General features: G+C 43.2%; 1 protein-coding gene across 4 annotated transcripts in view; it reads left to right on the plus strand.

Annotated features, from left to right (window-relative positions):
• Positions 1–27174, plus strand: part of Prp40 (pre-mRNA processing factor 40) — a 72098-nt gene that overhangs the window by 41840 nt on the left and 3084 nt on the right. For 3 of the 4 annotated variants that reach the window (XM_075681731.1, XM_075681734.1, XM_075681732.1), the window contains exons 11-22: positions 4339–4539; positions 5504–5654; positions 10966–11099; positions 12302–12416; positions 13154–13362; positions 15889–15945; positions 16034–16114; positions 18477–18497; positions 22437–22536; positions 23030–23109; positions 23802–23892; positions 24456–24508. In XM_075681731.1, coding sequence (XP_075537846.1) covers positions 4339–4539; positions 5504–5654; positions 10966–11099; positions 12302–12416; positions 13154–13362; positions 15889–15945; positions 16034–16114; positions 18477–18497; positions 22437–22536; positions 23030–23109; positions 23802–23892; positions 24456–24508 — 1293 coding nt within the window. The remainder of the gene's footprint in view (positions 1–4338; positions 4540–5503; positions 5655–10965; positions 11100–12301; positions 12417–13153; positions 13363–15888; positions 15946–16033; positions 16115–18476; positions 18498–22436; positions 22537–23029; positions 23110–23801; positions 23893–24455; positions 24509–27174) is intronic. The other variant, XM_075681733.1, reaches the window with a different exon arrangement.

Raw genomic sequence — 27174 nt, forward strand, 5'->3', positions numbered from 1 at the left:
AGTATCTGTTCAACAGAAGCGGAATTATTGGCAATCAAACATCCCTTTCGCGGTGCTTCTTCTCTTTCTTCAGTGCCTTGCACTTCGAAGGCTACGGCGTAGCGAGGCGTGCGCACAATGCTTCGTCTACTGAACGTCACCATAGTGCGCAGTTTTGGATATTATTTATTTTGGATGTTCACGTAGATGCCACTACTTCTGAACTTGGCACCTATGACGTGCTGCCAAATGTGGTTGTTCCCAGCGAGCCACAGCGCGCTCAGCCAGCGGACTTGTCACGGCAGCTGCGGTATCTACGCCACAGAGCAGATCACAGCTATGTGCAAGTGTACTGTGTGTGCGCAGCGTTTTCTTTGTACACGACAGGGCTTGAGCGCACGCTCACGCTCATGTGCTCGAGTCGGGCCATGCTACATGGTGGGAACTGGCTTTGACCTGCGCCAGCTTTGCCGACAGGTAGTAGCCACATACAGGTAGTAGCCACATAGCAGCCACATACGAGAATCTGTTATGTTACGTGATAAAGTGCCTGAAAGGAGTGAGGAGCAGGCTTCTGTTTGAGAAAAAGGTGACTTAGCGCTCCGCTTGTGAGCTCCACATGTTGCTCACGACTGCAAAATTTGGCTTAGATGTTCACAGCAGCGTGTGCTCTCCGTGGACTCCGTTTTTTCACAAAGCCCGAGGGGTGGTTCAGGAGTCCTTTAACTCTTTGAGGATCAATTTTTTTTGCCATATGCGACTGCCCAGGGTCGATTTTTTTTATTGCAGATTCCAATTCTTCTTGGGGACTCATTTCGAAAAAAATTTACCGTAATTCTTTTAGGGTGACTGTAAAGTGAGAAAAAAAAAATTGCGTTGGTATCTATTCAGTCTTCATTCATGAATAACAACAACAAAAAAAGGAAATGAACTTATTAGAATTAAAAATTTAATGCATTTTTATGCACATAGTTCAAGGCTTTGAAAATCTGCACACGAGAGTATTTCGCAAGTCTCAAATGTTCCTGCTCTTACACTAATAAGCATGTCCATATCGTAATCGAACTGTGTAGTAGCGCTCACTCAAGAAAAGTGTTTGGTTGTGTGCCCATCAAAAGCAACACGTGTGACAAACTTCCACTAATCTTCATCTTATCGCCAACCAGCTAGGGCAATTAGTTTTCGCGAGTCTTAAAAAAAAAAGAAACGGAAATGCATGCATGGGCGGCATCCTTCCTATGTGCACCCCTGTGAGCTCTAAACGAGCTAGAAACAAGCGGTCACCCTTTGAGCGATTAGTAATGAGGTAGCCATCACTTTGCAAGCGCAAAAAGCCGAAACCACCCACGAAACAAAATCGAAACGGCTGCCCGCCCGCGCTCGTGCCAATGCTCGAGCGGTAGTACATAGATGCGTGAGAGCAAACTAGCGCTAAAACAAACCATGCAATGAAAACCGAGAGAGGGAGGCGCGTGAAAAAAATTCCCTGTATCCCCACATAGTGGCATCACATGACAGAAAATAAAAAGTTAGGAAATTGGCGCGCTTTTTAAACGTACAGGTGGCGCCGTAAATATACGGCATCGACCATTTTCGAACTTGTTCGCGGCGCTGTGTATTTATGTCATTGACCGTCAAAGGGTTAATGAAGCTTTTACAGGCGCCAGTTGTATGTTATTTGCTGACAGTGTCAGTGATGAGAAAATCTTTAGCTAGCCTACAAACTTTGTTGAGGAAATTTAACCCTTTCATTACCATGCTTATAGAAATCAATTAATTTGATTGAAAGTTTTTCTACGCATTGTTAAACAATTCCGTTGGAATTCTTCTACTAGCAACGTCATGCGCTGTCTGAAATGACAACTGAACTTCAGCTATTTGTCAGATGTGATGATTTTCGGTAAATTGGGGTGTCCAAAAATATAAAACTTTGACTGGAGGTATCATCAAAACTAGCCTCCAGTGCTGCTACTTCTTCAATAAATATTTGCAAGATAAGCGCTTTGATTGGCTTATCAACATAATTTTTATATTACAACAGCAATGAAGACACAGAAGCTCTTCTCAGGTAGTCTAACTTTCCGATTCAATGTCTAAACATTTTTTATGGTACCTCAAATGGTCACAGTTGCTTGTGAATGTTATTTTGATAATTGTGTTAGAATAATATTGAGTTCAACTTTATTTTCCTCACCGCGGGTAGCTTTTATTCATGAGCGCTTTGACAGCATATGTACAGATTATTATGAGCAATCCTTCCCGTCATGTGGGGTTTTCACTTATACTAGAGCATGCAGTCGGTTTCAGACCAACCTTCGACAGAAGCTTGACTAGCTGCCTAATCTCTCACATTTAGAACACCGCCTCTTCAAGTACCATTATTCATTGCTGTACAATATTGTGCAGCACTCCACATTACTGTATAGCACTGTACAGGAACTGAACAAAGCATGTGGAGGCTTCAGTGCCAGCTGAATGCACATTAGACCACCTCGCTTGCACAGAAAAGCTGACCGAACGCAATAATCAAGTATGAGGAGGCTTCTCCGTGCTTCCCTGACCTGGCAACCATTGTTTCACGATGCGAAGAATGCAGTAACAAACAAGCCAGATGCCTGCTGTACTGAGTAGAAACAAATGCTCCCTGTAGATTAGGAACTTAGCCGTTTTCACATTTGCAAAGATACTGCTCTTCCACAAGGCATGGGCATCACTATGGCTGGTATTGATGCCAACAAACCATAATCATATTCTTGCCTAATCTTCATAATAATTTTTCAACAAATCTTCATAATAATTTATTCGTACTGTATTTACTCGAATTTAACGCGACCACGATTGTAACGCGAGGGTCGGCTTTCCAGTCAAACAAGATAAAAAATAATAATAAATAACACTGCGAATGCAACACGAAATGCAAGGAAGAAAAAATGGTACCTTTATTCAAGGAATCACAATTCGGAAACAAGTTCTCTTCACGTCCGAGGTGGAGACAGCTTTCCTTGGGGGATCTCTTTCAGAGAAATTTTCACTTTCACAAAATTTTGCGTGACTCGACACTGAAAGCGTCCTCGACAAATGTTTTTAGCGCTGTGCCAAGCTCGCTATCAGTGCCAAGAGCACTGTCAGCCATATACTTCGAGGTCTTCGGTGCCAGGATGAGTCAAGCCTCACAAAAGTTCTCCGGAAGTGATTGCTCGGAAGTGATTGCCCAGAAGTGATCTCCGGAAGTGATTGTCCCAGATTCACGTCGATTTTGAGCTTGTTTGAGATTAAGCACATCTTAAGAGGCCGCAAAACCATTTCACTCGGGGATGCTACTACGTCACTACAAGGTCTACAAAGCCTTTCTGACCGACCTTGGATCCGCGAATCGTGAACTCGTTGGCATCGAGCCGCCAAGCCATGACGGATGTTCCCATCCTCTCGGCCATCAAAATTGCTCATCTCTTGAAGTGGGCATCATACTGAATGCACTTCGTTGCTATAATGTCACAAATAAACGGAGTCAAAGTGCGAAAGGCCACAGTGTACTGCAGCACCATAACTGTGACGCCAATGACAAGCACAGCGAAAATGGTCTCAATTCCAACCAAAACCAAGGTGTGACTTCGAATAATTTATTTATTGATTAGATCGAGACCTACGGGTTATGAACATAATGTTAAAAACTGTAAGATTTAGGATATTTGTTTTCAGATGGTCAATTCTGCCGCTATTAAAATGTAATGAGAGGGTCGAGTTCAAGCACCGAAAATCATGAAAAAAAAAAAAACTCTTGTTACAATCGAGCAAATACGGTAGTAATTTGACTTGCAAAAATTTGGAACTAGGAACCAGGTGCTTATTTTGTATATTTCAGATTTTCTTACTTTCAGTGCTTGTGCTAAATATAGCAAATTATTACTTTCATTCGTGTTCCTTGAGATGCATCTTTGAAATTTCACATAGTGTTCTCAAAAATTGTCCGAGCTATCATTATTGCTATACTGCTTTTCAAAACACCTGTTATCAGTGTATAATTTTATGTATCACAGTATACGTTGCGGCTACTTCATCTTGAAATAAAATTTTAAAACATAAAAGCACTACAGATGAGCACATTTTTAGCAGTGACGAAAGAGTTAAAAATATGTCTCATTGTTTATTTCTTCAGCTGAAAGGATCTTGTCATCAATGAGGTGATACAGGTATCACCAAGGTTTTCCAAATTTGTTGCTAGTTAATGATGTAATCATTGGTTGATTGCTTGCAACCTATTGCTAATAATGACATAATTATTGGTTGGTCACTTGCAACATATAATTTGGTGAACAGTGCTTGTCGTTCAGTCATTCTTAGGTGCTTGTACAACTGCAGGAGGAGCAACGGTTGCGTGCCAAACAGGCCAAGGAAGACCTGGAACAGTTCCTGCAGAGTAATGACAAGATGAGCTCGAACACGCGATACCGGAAAGCGGACCAGATGTTTGGTGACCTGGATGTGTGGAAGGCTGTGCCTGAGCGAGAGCGCAAGGAGCTCTTTGACGATGTCCTCTTCTTTCTTGCCAAAAAGGAAAAGGTAAGAACAGCACCCTTGACATCCCTTTGCCATTTTGAGTGTTTACGCCTTGCACAGTCATTCCAAGGTCAGGAACCACCTTGTGTGTTTTGAACGCCATAGAAAGAGCACTCGTGTAAACAAATGCTTAGTTAGTGATTTATTTTAGCAAGATTTCTTTTTTCCCTGAGGCTCTTGTTCTGTTCACAGCCACCAGCCAGCATCAGGTTGTGGGTGATAATCACAGGAATTGTTTTTTTCTGGGTCCTCATTGTCACTTTCTTCTTTAGGGCTCTTAAAGACATTTGCTTGTCGTATGGTGGCAGGATATATTTCTGCTCGGTACTGAAATCATCAGTTTCACTGAACTACTGCGAGTTCTTTTCTTAAAGTGAATGCAGAGAAAATGTTGCCACCCTCAGTGCTCGCGCCGCAAAAGTGTGTATGAATTCCTTCAAGTGCGCCGAAAGAAAGTGCTGGCCTCAGTTGCAGACACTACAAAGTGCAGTAACAGTTTAAATAGTTCCCCAAAGGTTCCGCAATGAATGCAAAGAAATTGGTGCACGCAAGTGCATCTGTGCGTTGGATGCTTCCTGACATCTGAACGCGACAGATAATTTTGCATGTCGGGAGTGGCATGAGACCTGAATACAAAGGGTTAAAACTAAAAGATGTTATTGGGAAAAATGACAAAGGCTCAATAATACACCCACTTCATGGCTGCACATAAGGAATAGTTTGTGGTGGCAGTATTAACACACTAGCAAGACAGTTTTTGTGAACAGGGCTCTTTTCATGGTTTCTTGGTAAACCTTAACTAACTACTCCATTTAGGTGAGTGTCATTTGTGTGTGACAACAACAGCAGCAACGAGGAACCTGCAGCAGGCTGTGTCTTGCAGGGAAGCTTTGTATTAAACAACAGTGTTTGCTAGCATCGTTTTGCCTTGAAACGACACTGAGTGAACTGTGTTGCTGTGATGCAGGAAGAGTCCAAGATACTGCGCAAGCGCAACATGCAGGTGTTGAGCGACATCCTTGACTCTATGACGAGCATCATGCACAGCACCACATGGCAGGAGGCGCAACACCTGCTGCTTGACAACCCCACCTTTGCCGAAGACGCCGAGCTGCTCAGTGAGTGGTGCCTGCCATCTGGACTGAGATACCGTAACAACCCACGTATAGTACAGACTTGTATATAGTTTAAAGGATAATTTGGGGACAGCAAATATGGAAAATTGCACTTCACGCTACGGTGACCATCATCTTCCCACTTCCACTTGACCTCACGGGAACTTGCCTAAAGCCTTTCTCTTACATCGTCAGTCACCATTAGTTCCAAGGGCATGTAAAGATGTACTGATGTCTGATCAGCATTGCCGATCTAGCCCAGCTGCGAGCTGACTGACTTATGCAGTGAAGTCACGGGCCGCTGAAAAGGGCACAAACAGCTCTTTGCATCTTTCTTGCAGCTTCTGTGATGCTGACATGTGCCGACGTATAGAAACTCTAGTGCAGCGCATAGAATGAGATACCCAGTGCTTACTTGCCTTGGAGTCCATCTGCAAAATGCCTTTCTAGCCTTGCCTTTGCTTGCAGCAGCTTCATGTTGACAGCAACATGTGCAGCTTGTTGCTCTTGAAAGAAGTGTGTCAGGTCCTCTTCATTTTCAGGGAACACTCCATTCTTTGGTTCCTGGTAACTTCTGAGGTCGGTGTATACAAAAAAAAAAAAAGGCTTCTTTTTTGTGCTAGACTGTGTGCTAGTTTACCTATATAAACACAACCCCTCCTCCCCCTCCTTTACGCTTTTCATCTGTCTAGGCACCTTCACATCAGGCTTCACTTTGGATGGGAACGAATTAAAATAATTAAGCCAAAAAAGCGAGGAGGGCCCGACCTGCACTGTAGCTGAAGAAACTGTGACCAGAAAAAAAAAAAAAAAAGAAGGAACTTGACTTGGGTGTGCGATGTGCTTGGTTGCAGAGCCTGAGGTGCCGATGTGCAAAATGCTTAGCCATGGGTTTGAGGAGTTCGTGCGCAATGTGCTCGATCGCTGAATCCTAGCAGCCAATGCGCAAAATGCCTAGCTATGGACACAAGGAGTCCGTATGCTGTGTTCTTGGTAGCCGAGTCCCATGCGCCGATGGGCGAAATGCCCAGTCGCGGGTCCAAAGAGTATGCGCGCGATGGGCATGGTCACAGGTCGTGAGGATTGCCTGCGCAATGTGTTTGGTTGCTGTGTCCAAAGCACGGATGCTCTAAAGGCTTAGCTGCAGGTCCAAGAATTCCTTGTGCGATCTGCTTGGAAGTGAAGTCTGAAGCACGGATGCTCGAAAGGCTTATCTGCATGTCCAAAGATTCCACGCACAAAGTGCTTGGTTGCAAGTCCGCATCAAAGATGCTCAGGATGCTTAGTTGTGGGCCTGAGATGTCCAGTAATGGAGGGGTTGGCTGTGCTCCTTCGATGTCTGCGTCGCACCCATTTCGAGAGATCATGGTGGTTGAGAGGTCAAGAGCTTTGCGAGGTGCAAAGAGCAGACAATGCCCCGCCCCTACTGAGGGAGTGTCGGACCAATGGTGCACTGCACTGAGGTCACATGGCAGGCGCGGCCACTCTGAGACTCCAGAACCACCTTCAATCATTTGCATTTTGTGCACTTGTTTCTGTATGGAGGAGATAGCTGAAGTGGCGAATTTGAATATGGAGAAATGCCAAGATAGGGAAAGGCCAAAATGGTGGTGCTCAGTTGCGTCGTTCTGGGGATATTGTAGCTTGAAAAACGCAGATTTTTCGTGATTTCAACAAAAATTTTCACCCATCCTGGCTTATACAACAAATTTTTTTAGAGTGCAGGTAAGTAGGTAATCTGCTCTGCATAATTTTCAGTGATGATATTTCGGGTTAGATAGAAAAGGGTTATAGAAACTGAAAATGTGATATCCAAGATATCAATTTTCTGGCCCTTTTTCGTGATGCGAAAGCCGCATCTCTCCTTAAGGTGACGCTTTTCAACATAGATACTAGTTGCGAGTGCAGCATTGTGCTGTCTCCTACTTCTTTGTGTTTAGTCTTTGTGCACTCCTCCCTCAGTATGCAGTATGAGCACATACCAACTTGCTCAACTAGCAACTTTAGTGGGCTTCTCTTTGCTTCCTCCAACCGTGAATGCTCCTCTCGTTCACACTGAACTGCCACACTGTGGCACAGTTGCCGATTGTTTCGGCAGCTATGATGACTTTTATCTTAAACTACTGAGCCACTTATTATCGAAGTCGGGAAATGCATTTGAAGTTAAAATAAACTATTTCAGAAACACTTTGCTACAAAAAGTACTTGAATGCATTCAGCAGAAGCCGAGTTAGTATTGGCAATCAGACATCTCCTAAAGGGTGCTTCCGCTCCTTGTTCAGTGACTTGCACTATGAAGGCTACGGCGAAGCAGAGCATGCCAACAATGCTCTGCCTACTGAACGTCGCCGTGGTGCGCACTTCAAATCTGATTATAGATGCCACTAACAGTTCTGGCGCCCATGACGTACCAAACGTGATTGTCCTCAGCAAGCCGCAGTGTGCTCAGTCAGCGGACTCGTCGCATCACCTTGTGGCGGCCACGGTATCTATGCTACGTAACAGACCACAGCTACATGCACCCATAGTGCGCATGCGCACCTTTTGCTTTGTGCACGACAGGGCTTGAGTGCGCACTCTGTGGGGTTCTCCTCCGTGCTCTTGGGACAAAGGAACGTCAACACAGTAGTGCAAACAATCACAAGGGCATTTATTGCACCTTTCATAGATCAATGCCTGCTAGCCGGGCTGCTATCCACAAAACATGCCGATGGGCGCGCGACAAATCTAGAAGTCCGACTTACTCTCCTTTACCCCCTACGCAACAAAGAGCTGTGGGACGATGCCCTCTGCGACGGACCTCCTGAGGTCCTCCGAGCTTTGATACAACGGGCTCGAAACATCACCGGAATCATCTTAGGGACCCTGGACTGAGGGTTCCTCCCACACTGCTCTCGCCATTCAAATATTATTAATAAACATGTTTTACTCTCTCTCTCACCGCGACCGGTTAGCGAGCGAATATGTTCGCCCCATGCTGGATCCCAACGCCTGGTCGTTTGCGTGTATGGTCACGCGAACGGTGGCGCGTTCCAAGGCGGCCACGCGAGACGGTCTCGCAGAAGCATGGATCGACGCACGCCCGGCACGGCATGTCCGCATTGCTTGCTGTCCCGAACCAAAGAGGGAGCGCCTTGTCTTTCCCGCACCCAAGTAACCCCGCAGCAGCGCAGCACTCGCGCCATCTCTCGCACTGAGCTTGCACCACTCCGACCGCCGCGGGCGCGAGGCCACGCGGCGAAGCCGGATTACAGGACCCGCGCCATGCGGGAAAACAACATATCAGGGGACGCGTGAGAGTCGCGCATCCCCACAACTCACACTCATGTGCATGGCCAGATTTTGTCTTGCATCAGCTTGACCGATGGATAGTAGCCACATCCAACTTGTGCATTTTGAAGCACTATCAATAGCTCAATACGAAGTGAAGTCTGCCAAGGTGTCTAACCAGGAGTAGTCAGGAGTGAGCGCGTGCTGGAAAACATGCATTTGGTCTGACCTTAAGTTTCGCGTGGTTTGAGGCTAGTTGAGTGTTCAAAACTAATCGAAATTAGCGAAACCCGACAGCTGTGACCCCAATAAGCAGGGTAGCCAAAGTTTTCCTTCGCAAGTGGCCACGGCCTAGCGGGAGCAGACGATGGTGTACTTCTTCCAGAAGTACGTAATTATTGAAATCTGAAAGCAGATTTTTGCTTACTTCATTTGTTTATTAAACTGCTTCAATAAATATACACAGTAACAGTAGAAGAAGCGCACTGATCCAAACACCCTTCTTGATTGATGTCAGCTATTGGCCATTAGCAGCAGCATATGGGAATGTTCTGTATCAAGAACTAAAGTGTCCAGAAAAGAGTGATGAGCAAGCTTTTGTTAAATAGAAAGCGTCTGAGAAAAATGTGACTTTGCACTCCGCTTGCGAGCTCCACACGCTGTGCATGACTCCAAAATTCGGCTGAGATGTTCACGGCAATGGATGCTATCCATGGACTGCGTGTTCTCACCAAGTTCGAGGGGTGGTTCAGAACCCCTTTAAAAGCAACCGAATAGTGCTTTTGCAGTCCTGACATTGTGCGAGATACAATTTGCGCTTTAATTGTGCTGTTCCCTAAGGCGTGGCTGTCGCGATTTCAGGGTGATTTCAATGTCGTAGAACATGATGATGGCACGCGAACCTGATTATCATAGCACTGAGCAATACTGAAACTGTAACTGCAGAATTGGGCTGGAAATTGTTGGGATCCGCTTAAAGTACGGGGCGGAAATTACACAAGGTAAAATCTGGAAAGATACCTTGGACTATATGTGAGTTTTTACGGTATTTTTGGTCACTAGAACTCCATGGAGAGGCACTTGTTTAACTTTTTCTATATACATTTCACATGTCACTGGTCAGGACATTAGCATACTTTAGAAATGTTTGTGATGCAGGGCTTAGTTGCACTGGGCCAATGAGTCTGACATGCATAGCTAGAGTTGTAGTTTTTCTACAGCTTGTCAGGACTTCATCATTTAGGCAAATTGAGTCCAATAGCTAAAGAATGCACTGGTACTAGTTTTCTCGAGAGAACATCACCCGTCGATTACCTGGTTGAGCCGATAACGCCGCCGTCCGACATGCGACGCTGTCATCGCGAAGTAGTTCACATTCAGCGTCTCAAGCCGTATCACCATTCTACCGCCCTTCCAGAAAACTAAGTCGCCAGGATGGCTCCTTTATTTCTGCGGGGCCATTGTAAGGAAGATGACGAACGTGCGCACAGAGTCAGCAGCATCGGCAGCATCAAGCGCGCAGTGGAGGCTCGAGCTCGAAAACTGCTCGGTGCATCCTAGGACCGGCGGTCGCTACGAACCCCAATAAATCTCCTTTATAATATGTAGAAACATGGTAGTTGTGTTAGATGGAATTGCTGTTGTGTAATAGCAATCCACATAAATCTGTGTGATGAAAGAAAAGGTAGTCTACTGCTTAAGCCGTTCGTAAGCTGTGCACAACACAATATACGACATGATGCTTTAGGAACTGCACTGAAAGTTAATGCATTCTTCATTCTCATGGTTATTCCTTTCCTGCTACAGATGGAAGAAATAGTATAGTTTCAGTGAACTTGGCATTGAGAGATCCATAAAAGCAGCCCTGTTTAAGCTGCTCATTATCTGTGTGTTAAAATCCTCTGGCAGTGACTGTGGAATGACCTGCACATGCAGCCACCATTATTGAACTACGTTACTACTGTGATATCCCTACTTTGTAGCTGCTTTTAAACAATGTCTTGCCACACTGTGACAGTACGTTATGTGGCGCTCATGTCCACAGACATGGACAAGGAGGATGCACTGATCATCTTTGAGGACCACATCCGACAGCTGGAGCAGGAAGAGGAAGAGGAGAAGGAGCGTGCGAGAAGGCGGCTGAAGCGTCAGCAACGCAAAAACCGTGAGGCCTTCTTGGTAGGCACTAACATCGGTACAACCTCCTATCAGTATCGAGATGCAGGTTCTTGCACCTGAAACAAGGTCTGGTTGTGGGGGCTGCCATAGCCTGCACATTCTAAAAAAACCAGCTAATCAGAAAGTTTGCTGATGGCCTCTCAGAACTTTGGGCTAATTCACACTGACGATTTACAGAGGTCACGCGACCAAGTTGGTTGTGCAACGGTTGAGTCACTTTGATAGAAAAGTGACTGTTTTGAGCAAGTTGCTTGCTGCTTGATTTTTCAGTTGTGCGACTGCAGTTGCAAAGCTGCTTATCCATCAGCGGCGCAGGAGAAGGACATTTGCTTATATTACAGGACATTGGCGGTGCGAGCTGATGTGAACGACACCAATCTCGAGACGTTTCGGCATGGCAACGCGCTGGTGGCACTTATCTGTGTCAACCTCTGGCGCCTTGAATGATTCCTTGGTCGCCAGTCGCAGTTGGTCGCACAACCTCTGTCAGTCACTGGTATGAATGTGCCCTTAGGTAATTGGCCACTAAATGGGGAAGCAATGTCTGATTATGGTATTTACCCAATTCTGATGCATGCTTTTTTTTTTTTTGTTTCAAGAAAATTGGGCTGAAGATAGCCCTGTGTGGTGCACTTAGACACAAAACCAAAATGGCCTTCGCATCATTTGTATGCTTTACCTCATAACACAGATGTACTGCTGCCAAGCTGACTTTAAAAACCAGCCGTCATTGTGCAACACATATTGGGCCCTTGCCCATTTTTCTTGCTAAAAAAGATCAGGTGCGTATTAGGTTTCTACTTTGTTTGGGAGTTTAGTCTCATTTATATGTTAGCGTTCTACTTTGAACACATAGAAAGCGGGTGCATGCTTGATTCGGGGGCATGTTGGAATAGAGCAAATACTGCCAAATTAATCAGTGGTGTGTTTCGGTGTTGTTTTTTTTTTGCATCCTGTTTAATTTGATCCACAGGATGATTTGATAGATTTCGTCAGTCTTATCAGGGTTAAATTAACGGAAGTCAACTGTATTTCTTACATGCCGATATCACTGAGAAATACTTGAGGTTTACTTTGTCATATTTGAGAATTCATTATAGCCTTGTTAATTACATCAAGGTTTGACTGCATCAGTAGTCAAGCCCTACACTGAGCCTGTCTTTAATCTAATATGTCACACTTTTCCTCCCTGTTTTTGCCAGACACTACTGAATGAGCTGCACGAGAAGGGAAAGTTGACGTCCATGTCTTTATGGGTAGAGCTCTACCCAGCCATCCGCGCTGACGTTCGATTCACCAATATGCTTGGCCAGCCGGGTAAGTGCGAGCCTTCAACTTCCTGTTTGTTTGATGAACTTTTTGCATTACAGTTCATTTCTGAAGTAGAGCTAGTTTACTAGGAGGCTTGTCAAAGAATGCAATAAACTGGCAGGAATCTTGTTGTCATGTAGCTGCATTGATTGTATTATGTTGTTAGAAATCTGCTGTGAAAGTTTTATTTAATGCTGTCAAATTGCAGATGCAACGCTGATCTGGCAACTGCTTGCACATGTCAACATCAGAAATGAATGTATAATACTGAATTTACTTGTTCCTAATGTGTCTTTGATTGTAATGCACAACTGATTTTTCATGGCCAGAAATGGAAAATGTAGTGCCTTTGACGTAATGCACACCCCAATTAAAAAAAAATGCAATACCCTTGATTGTTCCCGCATGAAATAACTATTTGTTCTTATTTCAAATAGCAAAGTTTTAAATTCTGAGGTTACTCGATTTGTAACTTGGACATCGGCTATTGGTGGTTTCCAATGATGAGAGAACTTCCAGCTCTCACAGGAGTTGCCAGAACTGGCAATGCTTCAGAGCTTGACCTTCGACATTGGGGGGTGGGATTTGATTTTGTACTTGACTATAATGTGCATGCCATATTGTAGTGAATCTTTCCAGAAAGAAAGGTATACTTTAGAGTAAATGTGATATTTATTTTTTGCCTTACCTAAAGCACTGAATGCTGCCGTATGTTTTACATTACGATTGATATGCTTTTGCAGGTTCAACTCCATTGGATCTGTTTAAGTTCTTTGTGGAGGACCTCAAAGACAGGTTCCACGGTGAAAAGAAAATAATCAAGGAGATTCTGCGAGAGAAGAACTTTGTAGTAGAAGTGAACACGGTGTATGATGACTTTGTCACAGTGATCAGTGAGGATAAACGATCAGCCACCTTGGATGCCGGCAACGTAAAGCTCACATATAACAGCGTAAGGCCTGCTACTTTAATTTCCTGCTGTTTATTTTTCTGGCAGAGAACCGCTTTGCAAAACCACATATTTTCAAATTACGGGGTTGGTTCTTCGTAGTAGCACTGAATGAACTGCATAAACTTGTGGCTTTTGCTTGTATGCATAATAACGTCAGTCCACTTAATAATTGCCTCAATGGAGTGACAGGTATAACGCTCTTATCAATGACAAGAGGTTTAGCAAATGACAAAGCAGCCATGAGTGAAAGACATTGCACCCTTTTCTCATTTGAACACAGCAGCATACCAGATACATGCATGCAGTTCTGGTTAATGTTTAATTTGCTAAGAGTAAAGTTGAAGCTTTCACATATCGGGAGAATTCATCGTCTTCATTTAATGTTATTGTTATAGATATACGACTACGTATGACGCTAAAAATGAAGAACAGACGACAGCCAAAGAGAGATGTCTTTTTAATGTTGATGTTTGAGAAGTGCTACAGGGTGTTTATGTAAGACTTTACCAGAGTATGTCATGCGTTAGTTAAAGGGGCCCTGCATCCCAAATGACGCAATTCTTCTTATTCTACGTTTGCTTAGTATAGAACTTGGCGATGCCTCCAGTGCAAGTGAAAGTGCTGAAATCAGCGCATTCAATGTTTTAATTTGCTTCTGAAATCTGTTTCCACGCTGACTGCAGCATCATAAACCAACAATTTTCAGCAGCGGATGTGATGAAAAGGCATGTGACTTATGCTGTTCGTTTTAACTGGTCGGACATTAAGAATATGTTGTGAATATACTGTAGCATATATAACCTATACTGTAGAACCTTGTTCATATGTTTTGTAATGGCGCTCTTTGGCCATACCTGGCCCTTGCGCCAATAAAAACCACACATTCATTCATATGTTTTGTAAAAATATGTGAGGAAATACGTACTAACTGGGAAAGTGCACGATTTGAAGTAAAAAAATAATTTGGCAGACTCAGTTGTAGTTAACATTTACGTAATGTGAAGCGTTGCGCAAATCGTTGCAGCACGAGTTGCCAATGTGTGCTGAGCATGGGGGGCTCAAGTGGCCCGAGATTAAAGTTGTCATTTTTGCAGGTGTGACAAGCTTGCTTTTGCGCTCTTAAGTTTGGCCTGGGTCAGCAGCTTTTTCGAGTGGCGGGGCATTTCGGTGGGAAGTTTTGACGTGCCCACTCGGCGAGAATCATGGCACGAGACGCCTACGCGCGTTGGGCTGGTTCTGACTTGCGCTGCAGGGCATGCTTTGTTGTTTTTCTATTGCGTAGTGTTTTATGACAGCAAAAGGAAACCAAAACGAAGTCGAGTTGGTGGGCGACCAAGGAATATGATGCCACCAGAGCGAAGACTGACGCTCACTTTGTGCCGCCTGCAGCAAGGAATGGCGGCGCATTTGGGTTATCATCTACTAAAAGCGTGCAGTATGCTTCCAGTGGCAAACACGACGCGTGCTGTCAAACAAATAAATGGAGATGCTTATTGCGATAGGGTTGGCAGCAATAACTGTGAAGGAGTCGTGCAATGACTCGCAAGGAGGTTTGCTGGTGTGTGTGCCAGCGTTTTCACATGATGCACGGCCACATACTGCAGGGGAGCTGCTGCGGTGGACGGTTGTTCTTCGTGCACGCCTCACGCCTTGTCCACGTGAAATCTAGCAGCTGGAAAACATATTCTACGATCGCAGTTTGGCGATGTGCTGAACGTTGTTGATGAAAGATTGGTTTCCGGGAATGTATCAACTGGCGGAAAAGAAGTGTAACTGTAAATAGGCCATTTTTTTTTCTTGTTATCGGTCACAAATGTTGGTGCCGGAAAATCATTTGAGATGGGCATCGTATCAATGAGGTTCTATTGCGCATACAATGACAATTTAAAAAATAAACACTTGTTTTATGCTTTTTAATGCTATGAAGAGAACACACATTTCTGCAATACAAATTAATTTTGTTTGCAACTGACACTAGATGTGCTGTCCAAGGGTCTACATTCGAGATATAATGCAAAAGTAACCGTTTGCATGTAGCATGTGTGTATAAGCAGTCTGTAAAGTTCATTCTGTATATTTTTGAAAAACATCTAGTGGCTATTTATAAAATTTACTGTGCGTGAGAAGGTTCATTTGCAAGCATCTTAACTAGATGGCGTCACTATATCAAGCAAGATTATGAAGAGAAGGCCACAATGGTTGGAAAACTTCTGGTACCACAAGGTGTGAGTTGCGTTTTGATGGGAAGAAGCAAAAGTCCTTTCTGGAAGAGCGAAATGTGAAATGTTAGGCCTTTTTCTGTCTGATTTAATTTTGAATTGATTGGTTGAATAACCTTTGTTTGGCCACTTCAATTTTCATAATTCCTTTAGTTTTCGTTTCGAGATAACAGAAGGAGCACATTGTGACGTAGAACTTGGCAGGTATGAAATGTTTGCAGGGCCCCTCTAAGGGTGCTGTCATGGGCAGTCTAGTACAGTGGTGATGCTGCTAATTTCTCAACATCTTGTGCTTGTGCATTTTCAGCTTTTGGAGAAGGCAGCCGCAAGGGAGAAAGAGCGGCTTAAAGAGGAGGCTCGCAAGGTCAGAGGTTTATTTCAGAATTTTTCTTTTTCAGGTTGCCTTTGTTTTGGCTTTTTCACAACTAGTGCTTTGCTTCTGATTCCCACAGCAACGCAAGCTGGAGAATGCCTTCCGGGCCATGCTGAAGGGTGCCATGCCATCAATTGACAGTGGATCCACCTGGGATCAGGTCAGTTGTCTACCAGAACTCGGCCTTGGGTGCTTTCTCAGGAGCTTTACTCCGTCATTCCAGGCTTGGCCCGGGCTGGAATTGTCTGCATTCTCTGTTGTACTTTGTCCACGAAAGACAGAAAAAAGAGGGTCTGTGCATGCTCAACAAAAGTGTTGACAATTGGCCAGCATGTAGAATGATTCAAAGTACCGCAATCTTCTCATGTTCAAGCCCTTTCTAGGGGAGTAGTTCTTCCCTGGTTCCTTCAAGCCAGGTGCCTCGGTGACATTACAATGACCAAGTAATACATGTATATGGGAAAGTGAGGGCTGGTCAGTCACGCAGTTTCAAAACAAATGAGGTGACCCTACATAGCGTATCTTCGGGCCGGTAACCCATTCTGAAAATTCAAGAAATGGAAGTACGTAGTGGGGATTTAGATCACATGCAAATTTTGCTTTATGGAGTAGCTTCAGCACTGCTGCTCATGTTGCTTTGAGGTCACACTTGTAGGCAAAGTTTGAGCATGAGTGCACATCTTGTTGTGATGTTGCACCATGCTTCTATGTGAAGCAACGAAAACGGCGATGACTGAACATGCAAAAGAAGATTATGCTTGCAGGTTGCTCAGGGTTGATTTTACGAAGCTTTGGCTGTTGTTGGTATGTGGTTATTGCATGGGTTATTTATTATTCTGGATTTTCTCCCCCCCCCCCCTTTCCTTGGTTGAATTAAGGTGTACATTATGTACAGCCCTGGGTTATATATGCAAAAATATGGTATTTCCTACAGCTTTCTGGAGCACTGCATGTAAATTGCTATGTTCCATGTCTAGTAAACAATTTTGCACCTTCAGACATTGCACTAAATTACAATGTGTTGTTGGATGATGTCAGAAACCATAACTAAAGGTGGTCAAATATGCGAAGTTTCGAATATGAATTTAATATTGCACACTAACTAGTTGTATTCTTACAGTTAAACCTCAATATAATGAAGCTGGTAGAATCGGCAATTTGTTCTGTTATATTGAAATTATCGAAATATCTTTTTTGCAAATAGGTACAGGTTCAGAATATACATGGTGTTCTGTAGACAAGAAGTTATGAAAAGTTCTATGCATACTTGGTAAATTGAAAATACTATTATCTTGAAGTTTGCTATATTGAGTTTTAACTATGCTCAAAAAATGACTATTCACCATTTTATAGCACCAAAAGTAATAAAATATTTTGCACTAACTGACTGTTCAAACTGAGTTACTGTCTTCCGTCTGCAAAAAGAAGTATAGCAAATTAGCAGAAGTGAAACAATAAGAAACGTTTTCGAAGCAATGCAGAAACTAAAGCTTTTTTTGTTGTTTTTTTTCTGGCGGAAGCCTACCAGGCATCCTGTGATTTTTGCTTGTGCTAGTTTGTAATTTAGTGTTTCTTGTGGTCTAGTCATGTAGCAGTTCTATTTTTGATGCTACAAACAGTGATAATATTCTTGTAAAGGGCCCTTTTATATGTATCTACAGTGCACAAATCCTTCAGGAGCTGCTCCTTTTCATTTTTCACAACTTCTTTTTTTTAAACAACCACATATTTAGCATTTAAAATAATTTTAACATAATTCTTGGAAAGTCTATCTGCAACCAGGCTCTAAAGATGTTAAGAGGCCATTCATGCAGTTATTTTTAATGACAATTAATTATCTTGTGTTTTAACTGATCCTAATTGTCTGTGATAGTCGGCTGTCTTTTTTTTTTCACTAGTTTGTACAAGCGTCATATTTTATTGTGCTGAAATACGCATTCTTTCTGTAAATATATGCGGCTGCATTTGACTATTTGTATTCTATTAATACTAAAAAAAAATTGTTTGCCCACCCTTAAAAATAACATTACACGTCTTGTTATAAATCAGTAATTGCACCTTGCAAGTTCATACATTGTTTTATAGACGCTTGGCCAGCGTCACGACTCGTTAAATCGTCGTCTGCCGGCACTTTATTAAAGTTATTCCTATCCTATAGTGAATTAATTTAACTGTCTGTATGTATTTGGCATATCTAGCTTATTACCACCTGATGGCATGCCAGCACTAACATTCGTGTTATTTATGTTGTCATTTCAAATAAATAAATAAAAGGAAACATGTCTGGCTGAAATAAAAAAAGCTGATAAAACACATAACTGATAAGCACTATTGTTGTTTTATTATGCCTTAAATTTGATTGGGTGCAAGGTGTAGGACATAATGGTGATCATCTGCTGAGTTAGATGAAAAAAAGTGTTAAATTCTTGCTAAGGGTGTTAAGAAACTTAGGTATGAATTCTGGAGCGGGGGGAGGTAAAAAGAAAGTACGCTGAGGTGCTATCTCTTATTTAACTTTACAGGATGACAACATTCTATATGGTGTAAGCAAGTTTGTGCTTTCCTGATGTGTTCTTATAAAGAAAGAAATAAGCACTCTACAAAGGAGAATGAAAAACGGATGCTTTATTGTCCTTGTAATTTCGTAAGCCCTAGACCGTTTTCTTTCTCATAGTCACACAGTTCACAGAAAGAAGCCCAATCTTATTGTTACTCACACAAACTTTTTATCGTTACAATACACAAGACATATACTAGTTTTTAGTCCTTCGCTAAGTATGTTTGGCAAATGCATACTACTTTTTCTCATGCAAAGGTATGCTGAAATGAAAAAAGGACTTTCAGACCGACTCCAACCAAATAACTGAATTTTATTAGCCCGAAGTTTCGGAGCCCATTCGGCTCCTCCTTCATGGGGTTGTTCTTTGGGGGGGGGGGGGGGGGGGAGTTGCAGCTTTTAAAGGGTCTTTTGTTAAGAAAGGAAGGGGGAGCACAGAAGGTGGGAAGGTACTTCACAGACGGGAAGGTGGGGAGAAACAAAAAGGGGGGGGGATGACAGCTGCCGTGGCACTGGGGGGCTGGGATGACCGGTGCTGGGGAAGCTTGGCCCGCAGAGTGCCGCTGATGGGAGGCAGTTAACGTAACGGCATGAAGCTGTCGTAAGTGCAAAAGGAGACACATAGGGATGACAGAAGAGGTGAATGCCCACACAAACGTGCTGGGGCGCACCTGAATACCCACAACCTATGGCACAAGGTGTCTTACAAACGGGCTGCAAAGTGACAAAACAGCTATGATAAGATTGCCAACCTTCCCAAAGTTTTCTGGACAGGCTCAACTTTTGTGCAAATGTCCCGCATCCCGACTTGACCCAGTCAAGACCGCCAGATGTCCCGACTTTTTCTTTGTACTGGATACCATAAGTAATGCCTTCAGAAGTTGTAATTTGGACCTGCCAACACATGTCCATAATTAATTAGGTAAGTTATGGTTATGATGGTACCATTGTCCTTGTGTAATAGTGTGACTCTTGAAACTTTCAGCCTTTGCAGAAATACAACCTTCGTTCGTAAAGTTTCGAGTCTGATTTACTTTCTTATCTAGAAATGATTCCCCGAAACAAATGCTGGTGCATATGTGTAGCGCCATCATTTCGGGCTAACCTGAGCTATTTATGTTAATTGCTGTGGCAGCCACTAGATGGCGCTACATGTAGAAAAATATGTTGTCACTAGTCTGCGCATTCTACTGTGAGTGAATGTGGAGAGATGGACGTCCACTTCGAACAGCGTGTAAACATAAAATTCTGTGTGAAGCTTGGCAAGATAGCCACACAGACGTATGAGCTCCATCATAGCGCTTACGGCAACGAGACCTTATCGTGGGCGTGAATTTTCGAGTGGCACAAGAGGTTCGTTTCGGGGAGAACGTTGGTGGAAGACGACACAAGGCTGGGGCGCCCTGCAACCTCATGGAATGAAAACAACGTGGCTCGGATCAGGGAGATCATACAGCAAGACCGCACCATTACAGTTTGCATGCTATCGGATGTTCTCGACATTAGTACGACAACATGCCACCAGATTTTGCATAAGAACTTGGGGAAACGAAAGCTGAATGCCAGACTTGTGCCGCACTCCCTCACACAGGACCAGAAGGACACGCGCGCAGCAGTAAGCGCTGATTTGCTTTCCAAGGCAGAGAAGGATGCTGCATTCATCGACAGCATCATTGCTGAAGACGAAACATGGTGTTTTCAATACGATCCTCAAACAAAGAGGCAGAGTGGCGAATGACGGTCCACAAGCTCTCCGGGATCAAGAAACGTGCGGTGACAGAAGACCAAAACAAAGACGATGCTGATAGTTTTTTTTGCATGCCAGAAGCGTCATACGCCATGAGTTCGTCTCAAAAGGACAGATGGTGAATCGGGAGTTTTATATCTGCGTGCTCCAACACATGCGTGATGCACTGCGACGCCATCACCCTGACTTGTGGGCATCTGGACAATGGAGCCTTCTCCACGATAACGCAAGGCGGCACACTGCTCTGAGCATGACAAAATTTCTCGCCAAGCATAGCATTACTGTACTTCCCCATCTGCCATACTCACCTGACCTCTCCCCATGCGATTTTTTCTTGTTTCCTTGTGTGAAGAGTGCCCTAAAAGGCTGCTGGATGGGCGGCATGGAGGCCATTCAAGACGCCACGATAAAGGAGCTGACAGTCCTGCCAAAAGAAGTGTTTTCCAACTGTTTCCAAGACCTCAAGAAGCGATAGAAGCTGTGTATAGACTGCGAGGGAGACTATTTTGAAGGGGTGTTGTACAAATGATTTCAATGTTAAACACATTTTTTTAATGGTCTCAGTCTCGGAACTTTACAGACAAAGGTTGTATACCTGGGGTTAGGGTAAAGTCTATGCTGTGAGAGCAAACATTGAATATCAATTTTGTGAATTGACTTCACATGTCCCAGCTGCACTGATTTATCCTGGAATGTCTTACTGTATTTACGTCATCTTCAAAATTTTTAATGTTCTGTTAAATTGTCTGTCTTTGAAACATTCTGTTGTTCCATTATTATTATTATTATTATTATTATTATTATTATTATTATTATTATTATTATTATTAATTAAAAAAAATTTTTTTTCAATTAGCGCTTGACTTGCAGTGAGAGAACATATGTATACAGCATTTATTAAGAAATTCGCTGTTAGTACCACCAATAGCATTCCTACAGGGACTGGCTGTTACTTCACTGCTCAATGCCTAATGCACTCGTTTTGTGACGCTGCTCATTGGGTCTTACTGAATGCACAGGGTACTAAGTGCAGCAGCTCCTTATGTGCGAAAAAGGAATGTAAATATTTTTTGGTATAGTCAACCGTTTTTTATGTGCTACTATTTTCGTGGCCGACAAAGTCCAACTGAAAGCTTACCTGCTGTGGTTGCTCAGTGGCTAGGGTGTTGTGCTGCTGAGCACGAGGTCGCGGGACCGAATCCCGGCTACGGCAGCCGCATTTCGATGGGGGCGAAATGCGAAAACACCCGTATAATTACATTTAGGTGCACTTTAAAGAACCGCAGGTGGTCAAAATTTCCGCAGTCCTCCACTACAGCGTGCCTCATAATCAGAAAGTGGTTTTGGCACGTAAAACCCCATGATTTAATTAATTTTTTTAAACTGAAAGCTGACATGGCAAATGTTTCAAAGTGCAGCAATTCTTGCTGGTTGATGCAGAAACAAAATTTTTAGAAGCAGTATAGCTGGTGTTTTTGGTTACTTGTTCCCCATGGGCTGTACTTTTGCCTCATGGTAAATGGGGCCCACTACTGGCTGTGTTGGTAATAGTATTCACTTCTCACTGTCATAAATAATACAGATCTGTGCTATGGAAAGCATTCATTGTATTGCACATGGTTGTTAATACCTAAAAAAAATGCCCCTGCTGTAGTATAATTTAATATGTTTTCTGCTTCGAAAAAAAAAAAAGGATGATATGTTTAATGAGATATTGACGCACTATTGTTCTGCAGGCGTTCATGGCAAATTTTACCTGCTATAAGTGCTTGAATAGAAACTATGCATTTCTCCTACCTTGTGCATGTACCCCCTCGAGCAATACAAAAGGGAAAGCCCAAGTTGCTTTCAAGAGGTTGTAGTGGTTGAACACACATCGTGCACAAAAGTAATTAATGAGGCTAATTATTCAATTAGTTATTCGAGCAACTTGTTACATATCAACATGTTAGATTTGAATCTACACATCATGAGCAATGGTTGCTTGAAACCAACAAGTGCTCATTTATTGCTCACAACTGTATATGGCTGTTCAGCACTCTTGTCTTAGGGTTTACTTAGTTTTCTTACAAGATATATTTATGGAGCAGGTGTGTCCATTGTGGGGTTGTCGATGTAGGTGCAGGATCGTTTGTCACTGTCCTCGCTTTACAATATGGTATGTTGCATGTCCCTCAGGTGCGGAAACAGTTTGAGAAGGAGCCAGCCTTTATCAATCTGAGCTTAGAGTCGGAGCGGATGCGGATCTTCAAGGAGTACCAGCTCACACTGGAGGCAAGTGTCGCAGAGCTGTACCTGCATTCAAATAATTACAGGGTCATTGTGCCTAAATGAAGTGGCATTTTTACATTGTGGTGTTAATCCTTTCTGCGCCAACTTCTTTTTCCAGAGCACCACCAAAATTTTTTGAATTTTTTCAAGACCGATTCATTGTGAACAGCTTTCATTATCGAAATATCAGCGGTTAATTTCTTACTCTCTGTTGTTTTTTTACTGTGAATCTTTCTTGTGTTCTTCAGTTGCAGATAAGTGAGGCCACAGAAAAGCAATCAATATAAAGCTTGATAATTATTGGAATAGAAGTCAAGTGTGCTTTTGTTGTCCCCCGTGTGATGCATTATTCCTGGCGTGACAAGGAAAGGGGCTTGCGGAGTCCCCTCTGAAATCATCCTGTATGCTGTACTGTGCATCTAAGCTTGAATTGTCAACTCGTGTGACATGTTAATGTTGAGTGCATAGAGTCATTCCAGACATTACTGTTTTTCAGGAAGCATGCAGCCACCACCATAGTCGGTCGAAAAAGCACAGCAAGAAGGCAAAAAAGAACAAGAAGCGCTCAAGGTCCCGTTCGGTATGCGCTTTTTTTTAAGACAGTGGTACTGTAACCTTTGTGTGACGGAGTACCTTTCACTAAAGGCCAACAGCAATGGAATTTCGGACTGCTTAACAAGCCTCGATCTTCACAGTGCAGATAAAAGCAACCATATTGCAAAATTTCATGTTTTAATTACAAGCAGATGCATCACAGAAAGCTAGCCAATATCTACATTTTTTATAAGGATACTCGCAAGAAACACTGCCATTATAATGACTCCTCAGAAATGACACAATACCCAAGAAGTTCAGAGCAGACACTGCATGGGCCCACAGGCATCCCTTTGTGACAGCAAGATCGGGACAGATGTACAGTTGCAGGATCTGTGTTGTATCTGCTTACCACCAGGTGCCTGTATCATCCACTGTGTTGCTATATTTAGAGGGTCATACTTAAAAAGTTAGGCAATTAGTGGACCTACGACTTTGTCAGGGTTACATACTTTGATTTGAGTGTACTGCTCGCTTATAAACAATTTAAATGAAGTGATATTTCCTTGCACTCGACCTTTTTTCTCTTATATAAATACTGAATAAGTTTTTTATTGTAAGAGATGACTATCCTGTGCATTAAGTGAGGAGTGGGGTTATTGTAAAGTAAAAAAAAAAAAAATTTAGTGCCATTGCGTGGCAGTGATATAGTTCTAACACACTTCCTTTTCACTTCAGGAAAGTGACTCAGACAGCTCTTCCAGGCACAGGAGCAGTCGAAAAAAGAAACGGTCTCGCAGTGAGTCCGACGAATCCGACTCGGACAGTGGTAAGGACCTGCATTTTTCTGCAGCCTCTTTACCCCTTCTCTAGGCTTAACTGTTCCTGAAGCACGATACTAGCAAGAAGCTTTGCCTTAGAAAAATTTATTATATTTAGCATGTTATCCTTGGCAGCCTTGCTGCAACCATTTTTTCCCCAGATTTTATTGTTAGACATGAAGATACCTCTACTTGAATGCCTGTGTTTTATTCTTAACTCTTCATTGAAATAGGTGAGACTTTAGTATGATAGAAGGTGGTCCCTCTATTATAGTTATGTACAGTTTACCTGTTTTATTTGTATCAAAAGTCATAATTAATAAGTACCACAATGAAGAGGGACTCTTTGTTCTTCAGTCTGTGTTCACCTTGTCAATTAGACCAACAGTTCTGGTTTAAGGCGTTGCTCGGACAAATAATTGCATTGTAGTCTGTGTAGTTTCACAGATAAATGTGAGCTCTCCATTGACGGCTGATACAAGTTCTTCCACTTCAGGCAGTGCCACACCTACGTGCTCTGCATGAATGTGCGTTGGTTGGGCAGATGGGACTGATCTCTTGCTTTTTGCAGACTATTCAGCAAAACGTAGAAAGCGGGATCGGAAGAAGAAGAGGCGAAGCAGCGTAAGTGTGGTCTGCTTATTTAAGCTCTTGACATTTTTATGAGCTTGTCTTCAGAGCTTCAGTTGTGTGACAAGGTGATCAAAATGAATGGACCATAAATAATATGCACCCTTGCTCCTCATCTTATACATGGCACTTCAGTACGCAGGTTCAATCTTGAGCTCTTCTCCTGTCGTGTCAGTTGTTCTATTAAAAACGAGCAGTTTCAAAAGCAATAATTACCTCAAGTTCTGCTGTCATTGGATGCTTTTTATGCTTCTGTCCTCTGCAATTTAGTAAGGCAAAGGCAATGTCTGAATATGTCCTGTGTATAGAACAGGAAATATTTAGCAGTACTCTGTGAGTATACCATTATTATACATTTTCTTACATGCTCCATATCTTTTCATAGGGGAAGCACTTTGAATACCCCAGTATTCGGTTTTATGCTTACCACATGCATAAGACCTGGCCCTTGTGTGGTAATTTACCGTATTTACTCGAATCTAACGCACACCTTTTTCCTGATAGAACGGGTCCGAAAATTGCATGCGCGTTAGAATCTAGTACAACCTTAAATTTGCGTTACGTTATTGCCATTGGCATTCGAAAAATGGTCGCCTCATACGCGCTTTTAGCCTAGCTTGCGTAGCTTCCTCCATGTGCATACCTCTATGCTGTACGTGTAACCAGGCGCTGGCATAACCTAATCTACCGCCTGTCTTCCCATTTTCTGTGTTTATTCAATCAGCATGGAAGGGCCGACTGTGAAGACTCACCGAGTCCATCATGATGCCGCATTTAAAAGAAAAGTTGTCATGTTCGCGGAGATGGATGGAAATTTTGCCGCATCACGGGCGTTCGGAGTTCCCGAAACTTACGTGCGGGACTAGCGCAAACAGAAGGAGAATATTTTCGCCAGCAAAGCCTAAAAGAAGGGTTTCAGTGGACCGGAGTAGAGACGCTTCGCTGAAATAGAAGAGCTGCTGGCGGAATACGTGCAAGAGCAGCAAGCGGCACAGAGGCCTGTGACGACCGATCTGCTCAAAGTACGGGCGATGCAGTTAGCCCTACAGAAAGGGCTAATGCGGAGTAACTTCAAAGCGAGCAGGTGCTGTCTATCAAATTTTATGAAAAGAAAAGGCTTTTCTCTTCGAAGGCGGACAGGAATATGCCAAAAATAGCCCAAAGAATATGAAGAGAAATTGCACAGTTTTCAGCGATACGTTTTGCACCATAGAAATGGCAAATTGGACAAATTGGGCAAATCGGACAGTTGGACAATTGGAAATGGACAAATTGGAAATGCCGATCAGACGCCGCTCTACTTTGACATGCCTGCGACCACAACCGTTGAAAAGAAGGGGGCGAAGGAAGTGCGCGTTTTGTCTTCCAGCCACAAAAAACTAGAGTCACCGCACTGCTTTGTTGCACTGCGGATGAGCGCAAGCTTCCCCCGTATCTTCAGACAGAAAACGCTCCCGAAAGGAATTGTGTTTCCGAGTGGTGTGATTGTGCGCGCAAATGAAAAAGGGATAACCACCGGCTTGGTTGACGACTGGATTGATAACGTTTGGCGAAAGAAACCTGGCGGCAGTTTGGGTCTGTGTGGGAAGCGTGCCTCGCTGCAGGACTTTGCTGGATGGGTGAAAGATGCATGGTGCACGATCCCGTCTGCCATGGTCAACAAGGCCTTTAAATATAACAGGATTTCGAATGCCATGGATGGCACAGAGCATGAAATGCTTTGGTCTGTTGATAGCGATAAGGAGTCGTCTGATAGCCACGACGAGTGATATCTATTGCCCCACGTGACTCGTACCGACACAGTGAAAGTCTTGGCAGCAAGGTATGCCGCTTCCATTTGTGTTTTTATTCATCGCAATTTTAGTGTAATGGGAATAAGTCTGTTTTTTCCAAATGAGAGAGAATAGTATTTCTATATGAAAGCACATGTTGCGCAGTATTGTACTTCTTTTTTTTTTTTTTTTGGTCATGGAAAACGGGTGCGCATTACAATCGGTTTTCATTTTTTCATTTTTTGGTCATAGAAAACGGGTGCACGTTACATCAAGGGCGCGTTAGAATCGAGTAAATATGGTATTTCTCTCCAGTAGCAAATATGTCAGTGCTTATTTAAGCTTCTTTTTTCTGTTTGTACATATTACATGGATTGACACCCTGCACACTTCATGTGTAAATGAGATGTTCAATGTAGAAGCAAAAAAGAAATAAAAAGGCTTCCTCTACTCCACACCATCAAATAAATTGTTCAGAAAAATGTGAAACCATGTGCAAATTAACATAACTGTGCAGACATAAACTTGGAATGGCAGATTATATGTTCCATGTTCTTCTTTTTCATAGAACAGCCTTGCAACTTATTGATGAAAAGGGCTGGTTGCTATTAATCTTATGTTGGTGAACTGCGCTAAGTCTGGAAGACGCACGCCGGTGACACACATTCAACCGTAACCTCATGGTTGAGTGTGCACCTCAGTTGTGGAAGGGTGTAGGTTCGAGACCATGCTGCCACAGGTTGCCCAAATGGGCACATGCGTCCCCAGCTCACACTTGGCTTTCTTTAGGGGTGAACTGTTCTAATGAAGAAGCTACCTGCAATGCAAATTGCATTGAACCCTGCGTGCATAACACAGCCCTGTAAAAGTGGGGCCTGGGATGCTACC

This window comes from Dermacentor variabilis, chromosome 2, assembly GCF_050947875.1.
Source record: "Dermacentor variabilis isolate Ectoservices chromosome 2, ASM5094787v1, whole genome shotgun sequence".
In the NCBI taxonomy this organism is placed as follows: Eukaryota; Metazoa; Arthropoda; class Arachnida; order Ixodida; family Ixodidae; genus Dermacentor; species Dermacentor variabilis.